The sequence below is a fragment of the Herpailurus yagouaroundi genome, unplaced genomic scaffold, assembly GCF_014898765.1.
Source record: "Herpailurus yagouaroundi ecotype Mexico unplaced genomic scaffold, PumYag 208, whole genome shotgun sequence".
NCBI classification, from domain to species: Eukaryota; Metazoa; Chordata; class Mammalia; order Carnivora; family Felidae; genus Herpailurus; species Herpailurus yagouaroundi.
In genome coordinates, this window is record NW_024412439.1 from 397,292 (window position 1) to 419,996 (window position 22,705).

At 50.1% G+C, this 22,705-nt stretch overlaps 1 protein-coding gene across 1 annotated transcript in view; it reads left to right on the forward strand.

Annotated features, from left to right (window-relative positions):
- Positions 1 to 22,641, forward strand: part of USP22 (ubiquitin specific peptidase 22) — a 42,001-nt gene extending 19,360 nt beyond the window's left edge. The window contains exons 3-13 of the mRNA XM_040452977.1: positions 4,244 to 4,357; positions 6,158 to 6,259; positions 6,960 to 7,129; positions 8,169 to 8,316; positions 10,515 to 10,620; positions 13,578 to 13,736; positions 18,217 to 18,343; positions 19,241 to 19,332; positions 20,144 to 20,206; positions 21,129 to 21,278; positions 22,028 to 22,641. Of these exons, the coding sequence (XP_040308911.1) occupies positions 4,244 to 4,357; positions 6,158 to 6,259; positions 6,960 to 7,129; positions 8,169 to 8,316; positions 10,515 to 10,620; positions 13,578 to 13,736; positions 18,217 to 18,343; positions 19,241 to 19,332; positions 20,144 to 20,206; positions 21,129 to 21,278; positions 22,028 to 22,070 (1,274 nt within the window). The 3' untranslated portion in view covers positions 22,071 to 22,641. The remainder of the gene's footprint in view (positions 1 to 4,243; positions 4,358 to 6,157; positions 6,260 to 6,959; positions 7,130 to 8,168; positions 8,317 to 10,514; positions 10,621 to 13,577; positions 13,737 to 18,216; positions 18,344 to 19,240; positions 19,333 to 20,143; positions 20,207 to 21,128; positions 21,279 to 22,027) is intronic.
- The last annotated feature ends 64 nt before the right edge of the window (positions 22,642 to 22,705 follow it).

Here is a 22,705-nt window from a genome sequence, read left to right on the forward strand (position 1 = left end):
TGTGTGTCCAACTGCTGCTCCCGCCCGTTATCTCCAGAGCAGCTTCTAGGCTGGCGATACTCTGGTTGTCCTTTCATACAGAGTATTTCGCAGGATGTTCAAGGGCAAAGTGATTGAGCAGTGGTATGAGGAGTGAGGGGCCTCGACTTCCTGGTGGTCCACTTCTTCTGCCTCCCAGGGGATATGTGGTAGTACGACGTTGAGACCTGAAGTCCTCGTCAGGCATCCAGGTTTTAGTTGGAGTAGCACGGAGGCCTAAACTGAGTCTTGTCTGAATATTGTGGACGATGCACGTAAAAACAGAGTATTGGTAGAGTAAGGCCATTGTCGAAGGTCTTGTGGAGGGGACGGGCGAGTGTGGCATGGGACGAGGAGGGTCTGACAGCAGTCTGAGGTCCTGCCCTGTCAAGTTGCCTTAATGCAGTGTGATAAATACACACTTCAGGGAAGAGAACTTCCCCTCTCTCGGGGTAGTCACTCAGCTTTGCTGGTATGCTTCCACCTGTACGGGTTGGTGTCCCAGACTGGGTGTCGGAATATTCCAGCCAGCTGTGGGGCGGGTACAACAGAGTAAGGTGACAGACTTGGAGCTGCTTTGTGTTCGTACCTTCTAGTTTCATGCAGGTCTGGTTTTGTGCTGAGTCCAAGGGTACTTAGATTTTGTCTGTATGAGCCACAGAGGTGTAAAAGTAATGCCTTTAGCTTTGTTCCGTGTGTGCGTGTGTCTTTCAAGAGTTAGAGCATGTGTTGGTGGGTGTAGGATATCAGTTCGCTTATGAATCGCCAGTGTTTTTCCTCCATTCTCGAGGTTACCCTGCGACCAAACAGAAAAGGACCTTGCATGGTGCATGCACGGTGCTTCTGTGAGCTGATGGCTTTGGGAATTCCCAAGGAAGCCAGTATACCCTCGTCTTGACTATGAAATAATTTTCCAGGGGAGCTACCCTGATGGGAGGTGTTGCTTTGGGCTTTTAAATTTTATGTTGAGGTGAAACTCACATGATGTACAACGAAGCATTTGAAAGCATACAATCCAGCGGCTTTTCGTCACTCACCAGTTGTGCAACCACCACCCCTCTACTCTCCAACCTCGTCGTCATCTCAGAAGAATACCCCACCTCCAGGAACTAATTCTTTCCTCCCTCCAACGCCTGGCACTCGCTAATCTGCTTTTTGTCTCTCTGGATTTGCCCATTCTGAATATTTCATAACAGGAATTATACGGTATATGACCCTTTGTGTCCAGCTTCTCTCTCTTAGCATGCTTCCAGGGCTGATCCACGCCGTAGCATGTGTCAGTAGTCCGTGCGTTGTATGTTTGAGTAACACTCCATTGTGTGGACCTTCCGTATTTTGCTTATCTTTGTATCCATTAATGGATATTTGGGTTGTTTCCACCTTTGGGCCCTTATGATAAGGCTGTTGTAAACATCCATGTGTAAGTTTCTGTGTGGACATACGTTTACCTTTTTTTAAGATGTATACCTAGAGCGGATTCGCTAGAGCGAATTAGCGGTGTCATATGATATTTCCGTGTTGACTTTTTTGTGGAGCCACCAGACTTGCCCACAGTGGCTGCACCATTTTATGTTCCTGCCGGCAGTGCCTGAGTGTTGCTGTTTCTGCACATGCTCACCGACACTTCTTTTCTTTCTTTTTTTAATAACTCTGGCCACCATGATGGGTGTGAAGTGGTGTCTAATTGTGGCTTTGATTTGCATTTTCCTAATGACCAGTGATGGTAAATATTTTTTCATGTGCTTCTTGGTCCTTCGTATATCTTCTTTGGAGAACTGTCTATTCAAGTCACTTGTTCATGTTTTTAATTGGGTTGAGCTGTTTGTCTCTTTGTTGTACTTTCTGAGATATGTGTGTGTGTGTGTGTGTGTGTGTGTATTTTTTGGAAATACACACACACACACACACACACACACACACACCTTGGAGATATATGTATATATCTTCTGGATAGTGAACCCTTAGCACAGACGTGATTTGCAGACATATTCTCCTATTCTGTGGGTTGTCTTTTCACTTTCTTAATAACATCCGTTGGTGTAGAAAGTCTAGTTTTGATGAAGTCCAACTTAACCTATTTTTTTCTTTAGTTGCTTGTGTATTTGTTGTCAAACCTAAGAGTCCATTGCCAAATCTGAGGTCATGAAGACTTAGCCTCTATGTTTTCTTCTACTAGTTTTATACTTGTAGCATTTTATTGAGGTTGCTGATGCATTCGGAGTTCATTTTTGTATATGATGTAAGGGTTGGGCTTCATTCTTTTGTTTTTGGATTTCTGGTCATCCTACCACCATTTGTTGAAAAGATTGTTCTTCCCCCACTGAGTGGTCTTGGCACCCCAGCTGACCTCATTCATTTTACACAGTGAGTGAAGGGTGTGGAAAGGGTGTGGAAAGGTGCCTTGAAGAAGAGCTTGTCTAGGACGAGTTGAACACACGTTGAAATGTTTAAATGCCTTCCCCAGGCTGGTAGTTGGGCTGTTGGTTGCATGCTTGGCACTTTATTTGTTAGTTTATGTTTGTTTATTTATTTTGAGACTGAGAGAGCACGTGGGGGAGAGAGAGGGGGAGAGAACCCCAAGCAGACTCTATGCTGTCTGTGCACAGCCTGACATGGGGTCGATCTCACGAAGTATGAGATCGTGACCTGAGCTGAAATCAAGAGGCGGAATCTCAACCGACTGAGCCACCCAGGCACCCCTGGCATATTTTGTATCGAATGTCTGTCTCTGCTTTCCTGAAAATTTCTGTACCACCTCATTGTAGTCTGTCTCTGGCTTTGGTATCTCCACACCAGGAACTTTTCCCATTCAAGGAATACGAAGTGCCGAGGAGGAACCGAGCTGTCCGCAGAGCTTTGATGGGGACTTTCAAAGAATCTGTAGGAATTTTGTCAGTTTGCGGGGAGGGGCGAGGGGTAGATTGTGATTCTTAAACTGAGCCTTCGTACACCTGCTACAGAGGACTTCAGAGATCCACCACAGTATTACCGATCTGTGTCATAGTAACTTAAGGCATAGAATGTGATCAGAGCTGTGATTTATGAAGACACTACTGTATACTAGGTGTACTGTGACGTTATAAAATTACCACACAAACCTATGAGGTGTTAGTGCGGTTACTATCACCATTATACCAAAGGGGAAACTGAGGCTCAGAGAAGTGGAGTAATTCATCAGAGGTCCATAAAGGTACATGGCAGAGCTGGGATTAATACTAGTTTCTGTAAATCTGTAAAGCTCTTGCCTCCATGCTGCAGTGCCTCTCAAACATCTTGGTGAATCTCAGCCAAAAAAATTCTTTTTAACTGTTGAGTGGAGATAGTACCTTTCTTCCAGGTGCTTAAAGGACTTTATCTTACTTTCTAATGTGGTAACTAAGGGCCGGGTTCTATAGATGAGGTGGTTGAGAAAATGCGTGAGAGCAGCAGTCAGCTCTGTGGGTCAGGAAGTCAAGATTCTCTGGTTAGAGCTTATTTTACAGCTGTCCTTGAAGTGAGAGTAGGCCGGTAGCTGTTGTGTTCCTTTTTGTAATCCTGTAGGAATTCTAGATATAGTAAAACGGTTTTATGTGTCAGGTGGCCGAGAATCCTTAGGAGCTGATCGTACTCCATGAAAGTTTTCCCTTGTTTTAAATCCCACTCTTTCGGGGTGCCTGGATGGCTCAGTTGGTTGAGTGCCTGGCTTCAGCTCAGGTCATGATCTCACAGTTTGTGAGTTCAGGCCCCATGCTGGGCTCTGTGCTGACAGCTCAGAGCCTGGAGCCTGCTTCTCATTCTGTCTCCTTCTCTCTCTGCCCCTCCCCACAGGCACTCTGTCTCTCTCACTCTCTCAAATATAAATAAACATTACAAGATAAATAAATAAATAAAATTCCCCTGTGTTTAAAAAAACCCTACCCTTTCAGAGAAAAGACAGAAGGTCCTGATATGTGAGAGTTAGGTTCTTTGTGAGATGTGGACGTTGACCCCTCTCTTGGGTTCCTCAGCCCTTCATAGGAGCTTCCGGGGAAAATACACCTGCTTAGTATACACCCCACCTGCTTGGGATAGAGGTCTGAATGGGAGGGACCAATCATTTTGCAACAGGTGGGTTCTATGGTTCGAGAGTAGGGAAATGGTATAAACAGTGAAATGTCTAAAACACTTAGGGGTTTCGTTTGTGACCTTACGCGTTACCTGTACATTTGTAATTAAATCTGATCTCTTCCCTCCATTCTCTTTGCAGCCATAGATCTCATGTATGGAGGGATCTACTGCTTTTTGTGTCAGGACTACATATACGACAAAGACATGGAGATCATTGCCAAAGAGGAACAGCGGAAGGCTTGGAAAATGCAAGGTTTGGTTTGGCCTAGATTTGTGTGCCTGATTTGTCTCTTAGTCCTGCATCCCCTCGTGTGTCTGAAGGGCAGAACTTCCCAAGAGAAAGACCAACATCTAGGGAGAAAGTGAGTGTTAGAGAGCTAGGATCGCAGCTAGGTTTTTGCAGGTTGGGTTCTGATTTGCTCACTCCCTCCTGTAGGCGAGAGGCAGGTCAGGTGACTGGCCAGACAGGTGCGTGGGGAGCGAGCTGAACCTTCCAAGCTTCTCATCGAGGCCCGGTCTTTCTGGCAACCAGCCCGCCTCCAGGAACCCACCGAGAGTCACCTCATTAGAACAGAAGCTGCTCCTAATGCTCACGCTCTTATCACTTAGGAGGTTACAAGAGTTTGGGGAGCTCTGTGCCAGCAACCCGGGGCAGAGACCAGTATATGTTTTCTGCTCTCACAGTGGCTATGGTACCAGCGTGGGGTTCTCTGTTGCTGTCGCTTCCCTGGCTTCACACGGGCTCTCTTCAAGGGGTGCTGTCGGGGATGGACACAAACATTATGCAGCGGTTTTCTTTATTGTTCATTGATGTATTTTTTGGTTCCTTGATTTGTTTTTCTTTCTTTAGGCAGATGCTCACAGGTTTCAATGGTAGTAGGTGTAGTTTACCCCGTGTGGCTGGTGAGCATTTCTCAACTAGTGACGGTTCCCATCACTACTCACAAGGAGAACATATCTGTTTTACAGTTTTTGGCCTTAATTGCTCCGCCTTTTTTTTTTTTTTTGAGAGAGAGCGAGCATGAGTGTGAGTGGGGTAGGGGCAGAGAGAGAGAGAGAGAGAGAGAGAGAGAGAGACAGCATCCTAAGCAGGCTCCCTACTGTCAGCGCAGAGCCCGATGTGGGGCTCGGTCTCACAAACCCGGAGATCATGACCTGATCTGAAGTCAAGAGTCAGACACTTGACTGACGGAGACAACCAGACGCCCCCAATTGCTCTGCTTTTAAAACAACCCCATTTTTTGAGAGCGGAACAATAGAAACAGGTGCTCTCAGTGATCAGGATTGTTTCTGAAGAACAGTCTCTTTACCAACTTCCTATTCTTTTCCCTCTCAGAAATTTAGTAACATTGCCACTAAGTCCGAATATATCATTTCTTTGGCAAGGACATTTAACGCACAGGAGCTAAGAAATGCATGTCCCAGAATAAAATCGACCTCTTCTACATGAAGTCATTCTACAATTCCATCCGTCAATGAGATATTATATCTTTTAAAGTTTACTAAATTTTGCAGAAATTTTAGGTTGCAAGGAACAAGTACCTTTGAGTGAATCGGTATTTGCATGAAGTGTGACACTTAGTGGCATCTACGCCATTGTCTTTGGCTGTTCGACATGTATTTTCAAACGGCGAGTGCATTTTCTCCCTGTCGACTCACTCGTTCACGGGAGAGCCTTCATCTAAGTGCAAGTGCAGCACTGCCTCCCCCCACCCCCCGCCCCCGGGGCGGATGCTACAGGCTCTCTATTCAAGGATTAAGGGCCTTGAAAAAACATCCATCTTCGCATTAGCATGACTGTGGCATTAACTGGAGGTATTGCTTTCTTTCTCACGGGAAACTGCTTATTCACACATTTTCTAAAAGAAACTCCTTTTAAGTGTTCTCTTTAGCCCATTGCAATATAATATGGTTCTAGAAAGACCTCGTGTTATGGGATGCCCCGCTTTGAAATACAACCCGATTAAGTATTCTATCACCATCACTTTTATTTATAAACACACTTGATGAAACTTGAGCTCATGGCGCCTGGAACTGTCTTCCATCCGCTTAGGCGTTGGGGAGAAGTTTTCAACTTGGGAACCAACCAAACGGGAGCTTGAACTGCTGAAACACAACCCGAAAAGGCGAAAGATCACCTCTAACTGCACCATAGGTAGGTGGGCGACAGTGTTTGGAGCGGCCGGTCGTCTGTCCTCGCTGCCAGTGAGGCTTGCTTCTCTGGGTTTAACAATAGATGTAAACAGGTGGGCCTCATAGTACAGCTCTCTGTAAACCTGTGTATAACTCATTCCATCAATTGCCCTCCACCCCCAACTACTTCTGGAGCATCTGTCCTCTGTGGGGGGCTGCAGTAGGCCTAACGTGCCTCATGGTGATGGGCGGAAATGGTCCCTGCCCCGTGGCCCTGATGGTCTCTCCTGGGAAAAGATTCAAGTTTATTCTGACCAAGTGGAGGCTGTACATAATCTTCAGTGAGAGAGAAAAGGATGTGTGTGAGATGGTTCTCCGGGCTTTCTAAGGCTTCAAGAATACATTTTAGAAACTTTTTAATAGGTTTTGTTTGTTAGGCTCCTTTCTGACCTTTCCCATCGTTCTGGAATATTTGTGAGCAGTTCTATCAAAATATAACGGCTGAAGTGAGGGGTAGGGTGATAGTGAGCATTCCTCAGGACAGTTCCCATAAAGGTGGCATGAAATTGGAAAATACTGCATTTCTTTTTGCCTCTTGAATGAATGCATGAAAGGCAGCGAGCACGTACATGTAAAGGGAGGCACAGCAGTGCCATCGGGGTTCGGTGGGACGTGTAGTTCAGTGCCCGTCAGCCCTGCTGTCCCGTCTGCCTCCTGCCCAGGTCTGCGGGGGCTGATCAACCTTGGAAACACGTGCTTCATGAACTGCATCGTCCAGGCTCTCACCCACACGCCGCTCCTGCGGGACTTCTTCCTCTCCGACAGGCACCGGTGTGAAATGCAGAGCCCCAGCTCATGTCTGGTGTGTGAGATGTCCTCACTTTTTCAGGAGGTGAGCGCCGTGGACTCTGGCAGCGTAACATTTCTGTCACCGCTTGTGTTCTCCCTTTAAAAAAAAAATAAGGCTGACGGAATAAAGGGAAGCAGATTTCTGAAACCTCACACAGCGAGTATTTAACATATGCACTTGCTATGGAACGTCGCCCTTTTCCAAAGGGAACTGTTAGGTGGGGACCGGAGGCATCACTTCGAGGCACACTGCTGGCTGGGAGGATGCGAAAGAGCCCTTGGAAAGGGGCATAGCCGGTGGGAGACATTTGCCTGTAAATACTGTGGCACCTCACGCTTCCCTCCTCTGGGGGACGGGTCTGCCGTCCCGAGTCACAGCAGCGCACGTAGGCGCGCACACCGCTTCCCTCCTTTGTTCTCGAGGAGAGTGGACCTTCTGTTCCCTTGCCAGACCTGAGTGTGCTTCACCAGAACGTCTCTGTCGTCGGGTTCTGTCCTGTTTGGATCCTAGGCTGCTCCCAGGTCGTGCCTGTCCTTGTCTCCCTGACCATCGCTTAGAGCGTGACAGGGCTCAGGCCTGGGCTCAGGTATCCTTGAGCTGGATCCTGTGCGCCTAGTGGCCCAAAAGCGTGCCTGGGCTGAAGTTGCTCGGCCGCCCCATTGGTTGTCGACAGGACCCGGATGTACTTCGGGGTCTGGCAGAGGAGCCTCGTCTGTTTCTCTCGGTACCTTTGCTGCAGCATTTCACTCCCACTCAGCAGCTGCCCCCCTGGTTTGCGTCCCGGGCGCTCCTAATTCCTCATTTTGGCTTATCTGTAGAAAACGGAAGGGAGAGGACGGATTCAAAAAGTCCAGTGAGTCCAGAGAAAAATGCAGTTTGCAAAATAAACAGAGTGGGGGAGTAAACTGGAACCATTTTTTTGTCAGAGTAGCCGTAAGAAGTTCTAGGCAGTTGTTAATTATTTTTTTTATCGTGTGTGCTCTGTGTTCAGAGGATGATATTTATTCCTGACAGGTTTTGTTTGTTTGTTTGTTTGTTTGTTTTCCCCCATTTTCTTCTCTGTGTGTGTGCGTCTGAGCAGTTTTACTCCGGGCACCGGTCCCCCCACATCCCGTACAAGCTGCTGCACCTGGTGTGGACTCACGCCCGGCACCTGGCCGGGTACGAGCAGCAGGACGCCCACGAATTCCTCATCGCGGCGCTGGACGTCCTGCACCGGCACTGCAAAGGTGGGGGCCTGCTACAGCTCCCGGTGACCTGGTGGGGTTTTCATCTCCCGTAAGAAACAGCCGTTAATACCTCAAAGAGGTTCTTCACAGTTTGTTTCTAAGGGCGGAGGAAACGTTCTGGGTGCTGTCTTCTGACCTTGCTGGGGTGGAAGAGCGTGGCAGCGGGCCTGTAAAAATGCTTCAGACGCCATCAAAACCGGCTCCCTCCCGTCACGGGTCTCCAGAAGGACTGGTCGTTGCTCTGACACAACCAGACAGCTGAGAACACAAACCAGACCTTCCCACTTGGCAGTTTCCCTGACCCTGAGTCACGTTCATTTTTGGGTCCAGCCAAGGGCTTTTTCAGATCTCTCTTAGGAGCTCCCTGGATCTTGGCTTCTGTCTCACAGCCCAGCCCCAGAGGGTCACAGCCTCCCCAGGGGTCTCAGATGCGTGTGGGGTTTGAGAGTTTTGGGGAAGGGGACAGCGGACAGGAGATTAGGACCGAATAACACGCCGCCGAATAACAGCAAGCCCCTGGAGGGCTTGCTGGTGTTCCTCTTTGCTGGGTGCGGAGTGAGGTCAGGAGTTTCTGTTCCTGACGCGTTCCCACGCGGTGCTGATGCGGCCCGTTCAGGTAGCACGCCCCAGTGTAGCTGGAGTGTGCTGGGGTAACCTGTGGCCTCCCGGCTGGTACAGCTGGTGGTAAGGGATTCCTGACTGGCTCTTTTTCTCTTCCATGGATTCTGTTAAAGAGCAGAGTCCACTTTTTCCAGGTCTTGTTGAACGGCCTCCTACGGCTCCTTCCCAGCCTCTCTCCGGTCACTGAGCTGCTCTCACAAATGCCCTGTGTTGTCTCACATTACAACTTAGAGGCAAGCCAAACCTGAAATAAGGTGGCTTGTTCTGATCAGCTGTCGGTGGCTTTGGGTTCTGGCTTTTTTGTGTACTTAATTTGTTTTCTCCTGAAAGACACACACACGATCCTTTCAGTGCTTGCCTGGGAAGCCTAATAAACAGTGCTTCGTGGCTCGGGTAGGGTTTGGTTTCCCAGCACGAAGTACAACGTACACACAGAAAAGAGCCACTGTGTAAGATTATTAAATTATTGTCCCAAGCATTTGAGGATAATCAGGAAACTTCTGTAACCAGCATTAGTCTGTCCTGAAAATCCACTGCTTGACCATGCACTGGTGTTAAAACAACGTTCGTGTGATGAACACACAATACGGTGATGGTGATCCCGTTCTCACACATGATTCCATTTCACATGTCAAAAGAAACGTCCGGCTCTTCTCGTTAGAAGCACGGTCATCAGAATTCTCCTTCAGCCTTGCTAGGTCACAGCACACAGGAAGGCCCGTTAGCCAGGCCTGCCATGCCCTTGACTGTGTTCTTTTGTGTGGTTATGACCATCCGGTGTCTTTTGGCTTGTTTTCCTCTGTGTCTTCTTGCTGTCAAAAGACCTAATGCGCATCCTTTATTCCTGTGCGATAATTTAACCTTTTTGATGTATAATATATACGTAGATAGGCACAAATAGTCTAGCCCCATGGTCTAGTCGAATGAAAGTTCCATGGTATGTATTTACAGTATTTCTTAATGTGTACCGTGCTCCATCACGTAAGCTTGGTACCCCTGTATGTGCACACACATCGAAGTAGAGAGGATGGGAATAGTACTTATCTCGGTCCAACCGATCGGAAGGAAAGCAGAGCTGTGCTTGAGGTTCTGGAGAGCAGGAGCTGACGAGAAGAGCAGAGACTGGCAGGAGTGCTGCACAGGGACTTCCTGAAGTCAGGGCCCCGGGCAGGACTAGCGCAGGGAAGGGGGGGCTTCCCTGGGCTCGCCACAGGCACAGTCCACCGGGCCACGCCACCGCGAAACTCTTCGGTCATTCCATACGTGGAAAAGGGAGTCCGTAACTCTCCCCAGCTATTGGGCATGAGATACATTTTGGTGCCAAGGTAGAAGCCAAGCAGATCTTAGGGAGTGGAGACAAGGAAGAGAATTGAGAATAAGCCAGCCGGGTTGTTTCCTCTTTTCCTGCCAAGTCTCCCTCTTTGAAGTATCTTCCTGTGCCCTTTCGAAAGCGTCGGCACTTCTGGCTTCCTCACGCCTCTGTAGGCGAATGGCCTTGCCCCTTGGGTTGTGGCTCCTGGAGACGTGCGGACTCTGGGGGCACAGCTGCAGATCACACAGCTGCGGTCTTTCCCCAGGTGATGACAACGGGAAGAAGGCCAACAACCCCAACCACTGCAACTGCATCATAGACCAGATCTTCACGGGCGGACTGCAGTCGGACGTCACCTGCCAGGTCTGCCAGTAAGTGCGAGGCGTCCCGCACTGCACCGAGGGTTCTTCTGGGACACGGAAAGCTGTCGGGGCCGTGCCGGCCAGACCGTGATGTGGGACCCCAGGACCTGTCGGTGAGGCCGACTTTACTCTGGGTGCTGCTTGTTGAACATTGTGGCACACGTTTAGCCGCCGAAGCTGTTGCGTTCTGCACAGTTTTTAAAAGTTTCACACTTAGAGGGGCGCCTGAGTGGTTCAGTGGGTTAAGCGTGACTCTTGGTTTCAGGTCAGGATCTCGTGGTTCATGAGTTGGAGCCCCATGTTGGCCTCCGCGCGGACAGCGTGGGGCTTGCTTGGGATTCTTTCTCCCCCCACACCCACCCCCCCCCTTCTGTGTGTGCGTGCACGCATGTGTACTCTCTCTCTCAAACTTAAAAAGTTTTATGTTTAGAGCTAAAAGTTGGTGCCACCACAGCGCCTTTTTGGTGATGTGCGGATAAATACAATGTTTGGTGGGGCGCGTGGGTGGCTCAGTCGGTTAAGCATCTGACTTCGGCTCATGTCCTGATCTCACAGTTCGTGAGTTCAGGTCCCGTGTTGGGCTCTCTGCTGTCAGCGCAGAGCCCGCTTCGGATCCTCCGTCCCCTCCCTTCCCCTTCCCTGCTCATACTCCTTCAAAAATAAACGTTAAAAGAGAAAAAAAAGAACGTTTGGTCCTTATAGAGGAGCATCTGCAGCAGCAAGCAGATGTGAAGCAGATTCTGTTATTTTTTTAGATTGATAATTTTGATTTGATACTTTTTACTTTTGTGGAACATACAATTCTCGAAATTTATAATTTTTTTTTAAGTTTTTATTTAAATTCTAGTTAGTTAACACGTATGGTAAAATAGGCCTCAGATACACAATTCAGTGATTCATCACTTACATATAGTGCCCCATGCTCATCCCAACAGTTGCCTCCTTAGTTAATACCCATCCCCCATCTAGCCCACCCCCCAGCCCCACCCACCTCCCTCCAGTGCTCAGTTCTCTACAGTTAAGTCTCTTGTGGTTTCCTTCCCTTTCCCTTTTGTTTTCCCCCTTCCCCTGTGTTCATCTGTTTTGTTTCTCAGATTCTACATAGGGGTGAAATCATATGGTATCTGTCTTTCTCTGGCTGGCTTATTTCGCTTAGCGTCATACTCTCTAGCTGCATCCATGTCATTACAGATGCCAAGATTTCATTCTTTCTGATGGCTGGGTCATATGCCATTGTAGAAGGAGAGGTTCAGTGTAAGCAGCCAAGTCACCAGATGTGTTGAGATAAAATGGCTCCAGTACAGAAGATGCGCATTAGCAGGTCGTCCAGAGCAGGGTCCCCAGGGACCAGCGGCCCTTCGTGCTGAGGCCACCTTTGTTCTTGTGTCCAGCCCCCCCCCCCCCCCCCCCCATCTCTGCTCGCCGGTGTCCCTGACACCAGGAGCTGAATAAGAGCCCTGCCTTCCGGGGGGGGCTGGGGCGCACACGGCAGATTCTTGGCACACGTGCTCCAGAGTGGGTTGCTTTTTATTTTACGGTTTCCTTTTCCATTTTCTCCAGAGTAGCGTCCCTGATTCTTTACAGCTGGAGCCTCTGCTTGGCATGCAGAGCTTTTATTTCCAGGAGCTTCAAGAAGGCACTGACTGGCGAGGTTGCAGGAACCCTCCCTTTCGACCTCAGCTCATGCTCCTGGTTTTTTTTTTTTTTTTTTTTTTCCAGTTTTTTAAAAAACCCTAGTCATGATCCATTAAAATTATTTCAGAACCTATGGGATTACCACTTGCACTTTGTATAGGATGGACTAGATACCAGAAGGGGAACAGTTTGCCTGTTACGAACCCCATTTTCTGTGACACAGCTTGTGTCATCGTGGGCCATTGCTCTAAGCAGTGTTTAGACTCACAGTTTTTCCTTCTTTTTTAAAAGTTTTATTTATTTTTAAGAGAGCGCAAGCAGGGGAGGGGCAGAGAGAGGAGACAGAGGATCTGAAGTGGGCTCTGCACTGACAGCAGAAGTGGGGCCCGTGAGATCGTGACTTGAGCCAAAGTGGGACGCTCAACCAACTGAGCCACCCAGGTGCCCCTAGACTTACAGTTTTGAAGAACCTCCTCGTTGGCTCTGTGTTGCTGAACTCCTTCAGCAGGAGGTTGTCTGGGATTAATATCCTGTTTATTTTATTTTATTTTTTGAATGTTTATTTTTGAGAGCAAAGAGAAAGAGTGCGAGCTGGGGAGGGGCAGTGAGAGAGGGATACAGAGGATCCCAAGCAGGCTCTGCGCTGACAGTAGAGAGCCCGATGCGGGGCTCGAACTCACAAACTATGAGATTGTGACCTGAGCCGGAGTCCAACACTTAACCGACTGAGCCACCCAGGGGTCCCAATACCCTGCTTAAATATTTGTAGTAACATTCCAGTCTGTGAGTTTCCTTTCCGTGTCCTTTAAAATAAACCTCTCCGCTAGAGGGAACCGGTTTGTTAAATAGAGCATTAAATGCCGCTGTCCGGCTGTGGGGCTGTGCCTGGTTGGTGTTCTCTCCACGTTAGGTGTGCTTGACGTCTCCATTCCACCTAGGCCCGCGGTGTCCAGCTCCCAGGCAAACATTCTACGGTTCTCAGATGCTGCGGCCGCACATCCATCAATTCAGAGTCTCTGGACGTGGGGCCCAGAAGTTTCTATTTTTCACAAAAACCCCAAAATGATTGTGATGATCTCCTGGGTTTGGAAATGGCTGCTTTAGGAGCAACCTTTGCCTTAAGAGGTTTACGTGCTGTTCCTCTGTAGGGCCACCTTGGGGGCCCAGGACGTGGTGTGTGGGGGCACTCAGTGTGTTTTCTGACCTTCGATGCCCTTTGGATGAAAGGGCAGAGCTGTGAGAGGACGTCAAGGTGCCGTCCGCCAGGGGGTGCCCCTGAAGGTGCATGGCTGTCCCTTCTCACCTCTGCGTTTATCTCCTCTTGCTTCTAGTGGAGTCTCCACCACCATTGACCCCTTCTGGGACATCAGTTTAGACCTGCCTGGCTCCTCCACCCCGTTCTGGCCCCTGAGCCCAGGCAGCGAGGGCAGCGTGGTGAATGGGGAAAGCCACGTAGCGGGAACCACTACGCTCACGGACTGCTTGCGAAGGTAAGAAAGCCGCCCGCGCTTTCGTAGAAGAAGAATGGTCTCTCCTTGCAGGCACTTGTCTCTCCTTGCCTTGAGGCTCTTTGGGGTAGTGGTTGGTCAGAGTAAAGTCCTGATAAATTCAGGGCTACCCCAGGGCCCCAGTAGTATTTTTATTCACATGTCCTGTGTAGACAACAAGGAAAGATGGTGACAGCCTGCAGGTGGCTCCCGTGGTCTGTCACATGTTTGCACGATGACTAGAGATTTCCATTTAGCCGGCTTTGCTCGTAGCCTGTGTGTGGCACGGCTGCTTACCCCCGCTCCCCGCCCCGCCCCGTGTCCGTTAACAGGGAGCCACAGAGCAGAAGTTGAAGTTCCCTCACCTTCTGGGACTAATGCTCTGCACCGGAGTCTGGCCGCCCGCTGTGGCACATGGCCCTTCCTGGAGGCGATTAGCCTATTGTGGTGTTGTGTGTGTCCCTTTACCACACCACCGATTTCGACAAGTGCTGAGGTTTAGGGCAGGGTTGCTGTGAAACGTGTTAAGGTAGCTGGTGTCACCTGCAATGTTGTGGAACGGAAGCCCTTCCCACGCTTTATTTTAATTGAGTTTAGTGTTCGACAACCTTTGTTGAATTAAAGGTTGCTGTAGATACGTTCTTGGGCGGAGGCGTTCCTTAAAAAGAGGGATAAGCTTCATGGCATTTATCTTGCCCTGTACGTCAGCAGGCTCAAAGGCGCATGTGTAGAATTTTCAGTGCATCGGCTTTGTCACACTGATAGGTCCAGATGTAAATGGGGCATCAGACTTGTAATTTGGACAACAAGCGAATGCCCAAAGCAAAAAACCCGACCATTTTCCAAGGGAGTCTTTACAACTCTGTTGAACTTAGTTATGAATTTCAGTAAAACTGGAAGGTTGCCCACAGTGCAGAGGCAGGGAGGGAGCACTCGGCAAGCTGAGATGCACAGGGAGTGCCAGGTCAGGAGCAGGAGTGCCGCGGATCCAGGTCCCTGCCCGAGTGGCCAAGAAGAGGCGGAGCACATCTGTCTCCAGTTTGTGTCACTTGCAAAGAGTCCCTTTTCCAGTTCCGCTGTGGGAGTAGATGACGAAGCCGGCGGAGGTGTTTGTAATTCCGTGGCTGCAGAGACCCTCCCTCCTGAGTCTTCAGCAAGTGCGGGCGCGGCTAGGAGGCGGTCACCCCTCTGTAGCTGGCCTGAGGGAGCGCTCACTGTGTGCTCTGAACCCTTTGCGGAGGAGGTGGACTCTCAGCGGGACCACGAAGGCCTTCCTGAGACGGGCCTGTCGCTTTTCTAGGTTTCCATGTTCCCCCTTTCTCTGGGCTCCGACTCTTTGTGTTGCTCTCAGTTCTGCTGCGTTTACGTGCTGTGTCTTCTCAGTGCGGAGGAGACGGCCTCATACCACCTCTGTGCGCCCCCGCGGCCCCTCCCGTGGCGATGGGCGTCTCGTAGACACGCGAGTGAGTGCGTGCCCGCGTATGCCAGGCCGGAGGGCTTTCGAGGCGGCAGACGGCAGAAATGGACTCTGGTGAGCTTAAGCGGGTAAAGGTACTAGGGAGTTCGCAGAATCCACAGGAAGGCTAAAGAAAAGCCTGCTCAGCAAGCGGGTGGTCTCCAGAAGAGGCTCGGCGACCAGCATCCGGAAGATGCAGCCCGCTGCTGGGCCAGCTGCCCTCAGGTGCAGTTGAGATGCTGCTCCCTGACAGTACAAGTTCTTCCTGCACTTGCTTCTTTAGTATGATTTTTCCAGATTTTTCCAGGCCTAATGACGGGCATCCGGCTGGTCAAGCCTAGGTCGTGTGCCCACCATGCAGGTGGGTGGGAGAAGCAATGACCTGGCTTTTGTGGTAAACCTCCATAAAGGGAGACAGCCCTGCCTCCCACCTAGGTTTGGAATTTCCCCGAACACGAGTGGAGGGTGAGCCGGATACATAATTGACAAGATCTGTGACCTGGGCTCTGTCGTCCTTCCGTTCTTTACTTACGGCTATGTGAATTTGAAGCCAAATCCTCTTCATGTCTGGCACCGTGGGACTTGTTGAGTACATTTTCTTGGCGCTGAAGCAGGTTTGGTTGACCTATTTCGTGTCGGAAAGTTCACATAGTTTGGCAGAGATGACAGGGATTTGGGTGGGGGTGGGCGTGTTTCAGCTTAGGGGCACTACACATGGAAAGAAAAATGACAGACGATTAGGAACTTCCAGAAGAATTAAAAATGGGAAAACCTCAAAAGATGACTCTTGACTTACACGCACATTTTATTTATTTTTATTTTTATTTTTTGAGAGAGAAGAGAGAGCATGTACAAGTGGGAGAGGGGCAGAGAGAGAGGGAGACACAGAATCTGAAGCAGGCTCCAGTCTCTGAGCTGTCAGCACAGAGCCCCACACGGGGCTCGACTCACGAGCTGTGAGATCCTGACCTGAGCCGAAATCGGACACTTAACCGACTTAGCTGCCCAGGCACCCCAGTTGGTGCACATTGTATAAGCGTCTCATCGTGAGAAGCAGTGTGCTTATTGGTCAGTAGCTTAATCAAGAATAGGTAGTCAGGTGGATATAATTGGCATAAAGTGTGTGAATCAGATTTGAGGAGAGATGGAATGTTTCACCCGCGGTCTGACTGACAAGCCACAGAACGCGGCGTTTCGGGGAGTTGGGGCCTCTGTTACCGAGCAGAGTGTCTGGCTTTCGTTCCTTCTCTGGCGAGGATGGTGCGGGTCGGGGGCTCCATTAAGGAAGTGTTCTTTGCAGCCAGGCCTGGTAGGTTTGATCCCCTGGGCGCGCGCTTTCCGCCGCCGATCGCCTTTCTGAATGTTTGCAGACCAGCAGAATCTAGGCCTAATTTTAGCTGTGGGTTGGCATCGGGCTTCCAGATCTAGAAGTCAGTGTTCTTCCTCAGCGCACAGTGCTCTCTGCTCAGTAGTGACGCATGGTCTGAGTACTCGAGCCTGGGCCTGCCATTGCCAGTGCTGGCTGGACCAGCTTGTGGAGACGCTAGGGAGGCGGGTGCGGTCCCTGGGGTGGCTCTGAGCAGTCTGGTTGGGATGGGGCCAAACTGTTTTGAGTTGGAAAATTGGATCGTGGGGTAGGGTTGTGGCGATTCAGGTATATCCAAAGTCTTCACTCTAAACACAGGTGCATTCTTCTCTCCTCAAGTCAGGTATCCAGTATTCAAACTACCCTGATTGTTTTTATAAAAAACTATTTTGTACACTTTGTTCAAATCAGGATCCCAGACTAGGACCACACATTACATTTGGTTGCTTGCTTTCACAGGTCCCTTCCCAATCCGTAGGCTTCTGCTCCCCCTTTTGTTTTCTTGCTGTTTCTGTGCCGAGAAGCTCATTTTCCACAGAATGATGCACACTCTGGATTTTGTGGATTGCCTTTGTGGGCTAGTTCTCGCAGGTTACAGTAAACACAGATGCCTTGTTCCGTCCTTCTTCTCCCCAATGAGATCTAACTGCTCTCCTCAGATTTCCACTTCCTGGGCAGTACATGGGGCAGGCAGGGCCAGCGTTGGTCATAAGGGGGCGTCGTCGTGCCCCTGGTGAGATCACAGAATTTCCAAAGCATAAAGAAAGATTTCTAGGCCCCATGTGAAAACATGAATTTTACTTGTTTTTCAGCTTTAGACTTAAAAAATTTGGCATAAGTCCTATTGAAACATCCTGTTTCATGCGTTTTTCCCTCTAGTAACCACCACCTGCGACAGGAATGCTTGCCGACTTACTTAGTGCAGCCTTTCTATTCTATGTTGTGATCTGTCTTCACCACTAGAAAATGTTCGTTTCCCCATTGTTTAGATTTAACTTTTGAGAGACAGATTCATATGCATTTATCTGAAATAACTGGATACCCTTTACTCTTTACCATTTCCCCCAGTGGTGACATCTTGTAAAATCAGAGTTCCAGATCACAACCACGGTACTGACATTGGTACCCAGCCCTGCATCGCGACTCACAGCCACTCCTCCTGCCCTCCCACCGCTGCTGTCTCTTAACCCCTGGCAGCGGGAATCTGTTCGCCATTTCTGTAAATTCAGGATTCCAAGAATGTTCTGTAAATGGAACCCTAGGACATGTAATTTTAGGGCCCCATTTACCTCCCCAGTCGTAATTCTCTGGAGATTCTTCCGGTTGTGTGGATCCATAGTTTGTCCCTCTCTGTTCCCGACTAGCAGTATTCCATGGTGTCACGTAACCTTTCGTACACTAAGGAACATCTGGGTTGCTTCTTTCGTGGTTTTTCTTTGTTTTTTGTTTTGCTATTAAAGCAGATAAGGCTGCTCAAAACATCTGTGTACAGTGTTTGTGTGAGCGTCATCTCCTTTTTCTGAAATCCAAACACCCCTAACTATACGCATGTTTTTAAGTAGGGAAATTAGCCGATCAAAAGCGGTCAAATGATTCTTTTCTGTCTTTTCCTTTTCTCACCTCTCCCACCTTTTTCTCCTAAAAATACAAATGTCTCATAGATTCACGAGACCAGAGCACTTAGGAAGCAGCGCCAAGATCAAGTGTAGCGGCTGCCATAGCTACCAGGAGTCCACTAAGCAGCTCACCATGAAGAAACTGCCCATCGTAGCCTGCTTTCATCTCAAAGTAAGTTTTCCAGTGGCAGACTCCATATTTAATACCCCGTACAACTGAGAGCCTCTTGGTCTGGTGCAGGAAGTATGCCTTGTAACTGCGGTGACTCGGGAAAGAACACTGGAGAAACCAGAGGGTGGTAAGTTGGAACTCTCTCTCCATCTTCTGTTGCCCAGAGAGGCTTGTGGTAAACGAAAGTAATGACTTCATGATGAAAATAGGATGTGCGTTGCTCTACTGGGGTGGGGGGGGTGGGGGGTTAAAACTTTACTTCTCCTCCCACCCGGATTCTTCCCCCCTCGACATCAGTTTTCTGTTGTCCTTTTACTTTTTAAAAGCAAACAAGACCCTTAGCATTATGATCCAATCCAGGGGTGGGTCAGCTTTTTCTGTGAAGGGTCAGACAGTAAATATTTTAGGTTTCACAGCCACACAGAATCTTTGTTTTCTAATCTTTGTTTTATCTTATGGCCCTTTCAAAAACAAAAAACAAAACCAAACCATTCCTGGCTTTCTAGCTGGATTTGGTGGCCTGAGTCCAGGCAGAGGAATGTCTTTGTCTGGTGAAAAGAACAGTATGTTCCTTTTTGCTCCCAGACGTTATGGATATTCTGTTGTCTACTACCTTGCGCTTTGCCGGGTTTGTCGTAGGATTACTTTTTTGTACGCTTGGTGTCGATCACTTTGAACAATCCCATCGTTTCAAGACTTCGTTTTTGAACTGCATAAATTAGATTTGTATGGATTAATATCATGTTGCTGAATCTGTTAGCTCTAGACGTGGCCGAAGGGCAATTCAGAAAGGGAAAGCCCACTTTTGGGAGTGCCCAGAGAGACACCATCAGGGGAAACCCGTAAAGCTTCATCCTCTTCCTTCTCTCCCCCCACCCCCACCCCAAATTTCTGTAGCGATTTGAACACTCGGCCAAACTGAGGAGGAAGATCACCACATATGTGTCCTTTCCCCTGGAACTGGACATGACCCCCTTCATGGCGTCCAGGTATGAAAGGGTTTGTTAAGCCGCGTCTGTGATCAGGAGGGTGTGGTTCTCTGGGGTCAGTGATTGGCACTGGGGTCCCGATGAGCCGGTTTAGACATTGATGTATCCATACGTGCTAAAACTGAATTGTTATCCTGATCTTGACCCAAGACACATTTTAGTTTCCTCAGATGTGCTGCTTCAGCTTTGGGTTCTCCCTAGTGATCCTCGATCAGGTTTCAGACTTGGCAGGTTGTCGAGGTGGGATCACCGCGAGAAAACCGCATGATCGCCGATGGGACTGATGTTGGCTACAGATAAACACAGTTGATTTTGCAGTTGTAGATTCCATTTCTCTTGTTTTCAAGCCTTGATATCCTAGACCACCTCAAATCTATCCTCCAAGTAAGGGCAACCTTCCCTAATATGTTGTTAGACATGTGTTAGTTTCCTAGGCCACTGTAACAAATTACCACAAACTTGGCCTGAGGCAGCAAGGTGTCGCCACAGCCGCTCATCCTTGGAAGCGCCTGGGGAAGACTCTGTTCCTTGCCGGGACATGGGGTCAGTTCGATCTGGGCTGGCTCTGCGCCTCGTGGCAGACGCTCTGGGCAGGTCAGTTCGCCAGCCTAAGCCTCCCATCGCCTCACCTTCACCTGAGGATAGTCTGCCCCTAGAAGGGAGAGCTGCTGGAAGACCTAGAAAGCATGTCTGGAGCATACCTGGTGCCGCGTCTGTAGGAGGCCCCGGTCGTAGTGGTACATCATTTGAGCCAGGCGTCTGCTTGGTTATTATTTCCAACGATGCTGAGTCTTGCTCCTGTTTCTTACAGCAAAGAGAGCAGGATGAACGGACAGTACCAGCAGCCAACGGATAGTCTCAATAATGACAATAAGTAAGTGGCACCTTGTGGGGTTGCCCTGGGCATCTCCAAGGTGGGGGGGGGGGGTGGGGAGGTGCGGGACCTCTGGTAGGCCTGGCAGGGAGGGCCCCGTGGTGGCAGCCCTCCTGTTTCTTTCGGCCCCTGGCCCGCTGCCTGTCTTGCTGCCCCCCGACCCCTGTTGAAAACGCTTAAGCCCTGTTAGGAAAGGACTTTTCACAGCTGCACCGTAAAGCTCCCTGATGTAGGAGCCTGACCCGTCTCTCCTGGCTTCTGTGCATGCACAAGGGCCCTGCATTTCTAGAGCGAAGGCTCGGAGTCTGAATTGTAGGCCTCTTGGCCTCTACTTCACTGGCATTGCAATAAGGTCTCTGTTCTTTTTTTTTTTTTTTTTTATGTTGAATTTATTTTAGAGAGAGCACAAGAGCGTGCACGAGCGGGGGCAGGGAGGAAGAGAGAGGGAGACCCAGAATCCAAAGCAGGCTCCAGGCTCTAGGCTCTGAGCTGTCAGCGTAGGCCCCGACGTGGGGCTCGAACCCATGAACCGTGAGATCATGAGCTGAAAGCAGACGCTTGACCAGCTGAGCCACCCAGGCGCCCCAAAGCCTCTGTTGTTTCCTCCACCACCCTTTTTGCTGGTGGTGTGGTAGAAAGCACAAGGCAGAGCGTGGTTCCAGTACCCCCAGGACGGATTGCTGTCCCCACTTCCACTAAATGTGGTTCCCGCAAAGCCGCCCGAGAGCCAAGTGGGGCTAGGCAGGCTTTCTTTCCCTCCGTGCTCCAGCTCTCATTCCTGGGGTGTTCCCGTTTAGTGTCAGGGGGCTACTGACTGCAGGCTTCTGGCCGCTTCAGACTATGTGGTTTCCGACCGTGATACCGCTGAGCTAACCACGCCCTCTCCCCACACCCTCTGTCCCCTCACTTGCTCCCACGCTAGGTACTCCCTGTTTGCGGTAGTTAACCACCAAGGGACCTTGGAGAGCGGCCACTACACCAGCTTCATCCGGCAGCACAAGGATCAGTGGTTCAAATGTGACGATGCCATCATCACCAAGGCCAGCATCGAGGACGTGCTGGACAGCGAGGGGTATGTCTGGGTAGCAGCTGACTCCCCGAGTGTGTAGCCATTCAGGGATTTTCACCGTCAGTCGCTGAAGTAATGAGGCTTGTTCTGGACAGGACGCCAGCCTGGGTCGGTCGCTGGCCAGGAGAGGATATACCTCTTGGTCACTCTGGATCGTACCTTCATTCAGACCACGCAGTCATGTATTTTACCCACGACGTGAGCTGACACATCAGTTCTCGGGGAGCTCGTTCTTCTCTACCCATCGTATTCCTCCTTGGCCCCCCGCTTTGTTAAATCCCTATTCCTCCTAAGACTGTCAGTGGGATCCCAGCCCCAGGGGTGGGCTGGGATGAGCCACCGTGAACTCTGTGAGGCATCTGCCCTTTGTGTTTACTTGCAGCAGGGAGGCCTCTTGCTAGAATCGGTGTGGAATTTGTGTTGAGAGCACGGTTTGTGGGCCTGAGGAGGCCACCCAAAGGGGCGGGTTTGGACTAGACGCCGTTGCGGGGTCTCACCCAGAGAAGCGGGAGGCAGGACTGATGAGGCTCACGACTTGCCGGTGGGAGGATGGGCTTGGGGCTCCAGCATTAGGCGGGGGCAAGGACCCTCCCCCTTGGGAACTAAGACTCAAAACCCAACCAAGCAAGCAGTCAGACTGGCAGCGTGTGCCAAGGCCACCGTGCAAGGCCAGTGGCAGGTGGCGGGGGGTGGTTTTGTTTTCCCTTCTCGTGAGTTACAACATAAGCTTGCTTTCGTCTCCGCCTCCTCAGGTACCTGCTGTTCTACCACAAACAGTTCCTGGAATACGAGTAGCCTTATCTGCGGCCGGACGGGAGAGATGAGGGCGATGAGTTGGCAGAGCCTCACAGAACGGTCCCCGTCCTCCCCGACTGCATGACGCCACCTCCCCCCCCACGGAAGTGCCCCCAAGAGCGCCGGCTTCCTCCGTGGCCTGGGCCCAGCGGCGGCCCGGGTCGGTGCCTGGGGGGTCGTGGCGTTCGCTGTGCTCGGAAGGAGGCCCCGGGGACCGGGCCACGGAAGCATTTAAAGGCGGGTGTGCTCTGCGTGGGCGGGGGCAGAGTGGACGCGTCCCTGGTGTCTCCTGTGCTCCTCAAGAAAATGTGCGGGGGGGGGGGGGGGGGGGGGGTCCATTTTTAAATCATGGGTCCATTAAAGCAGGAAAGTAGAGGAGCCAAAGACACTGCGTGAGGACAAAGGACTTTGCAAGTACCTTTCTCTCTGTGAGTTTAGTATTAAATATATATATAGTGTGGAACTCTTAGCCGCCGTCTTGTCAGCAGATACAGAGAACCCCCCCCCCCCCCCCCAGAGCCTGTGGAACCGAAGACACTCCCTGGGGTCTCCAGGCACATCTGTTCCGCAGATAACTTCGCATCAAACTGCATGTGGAAGCGTCAGCCCAGGTGTTCTCTCTTGGTTTGTTTGTT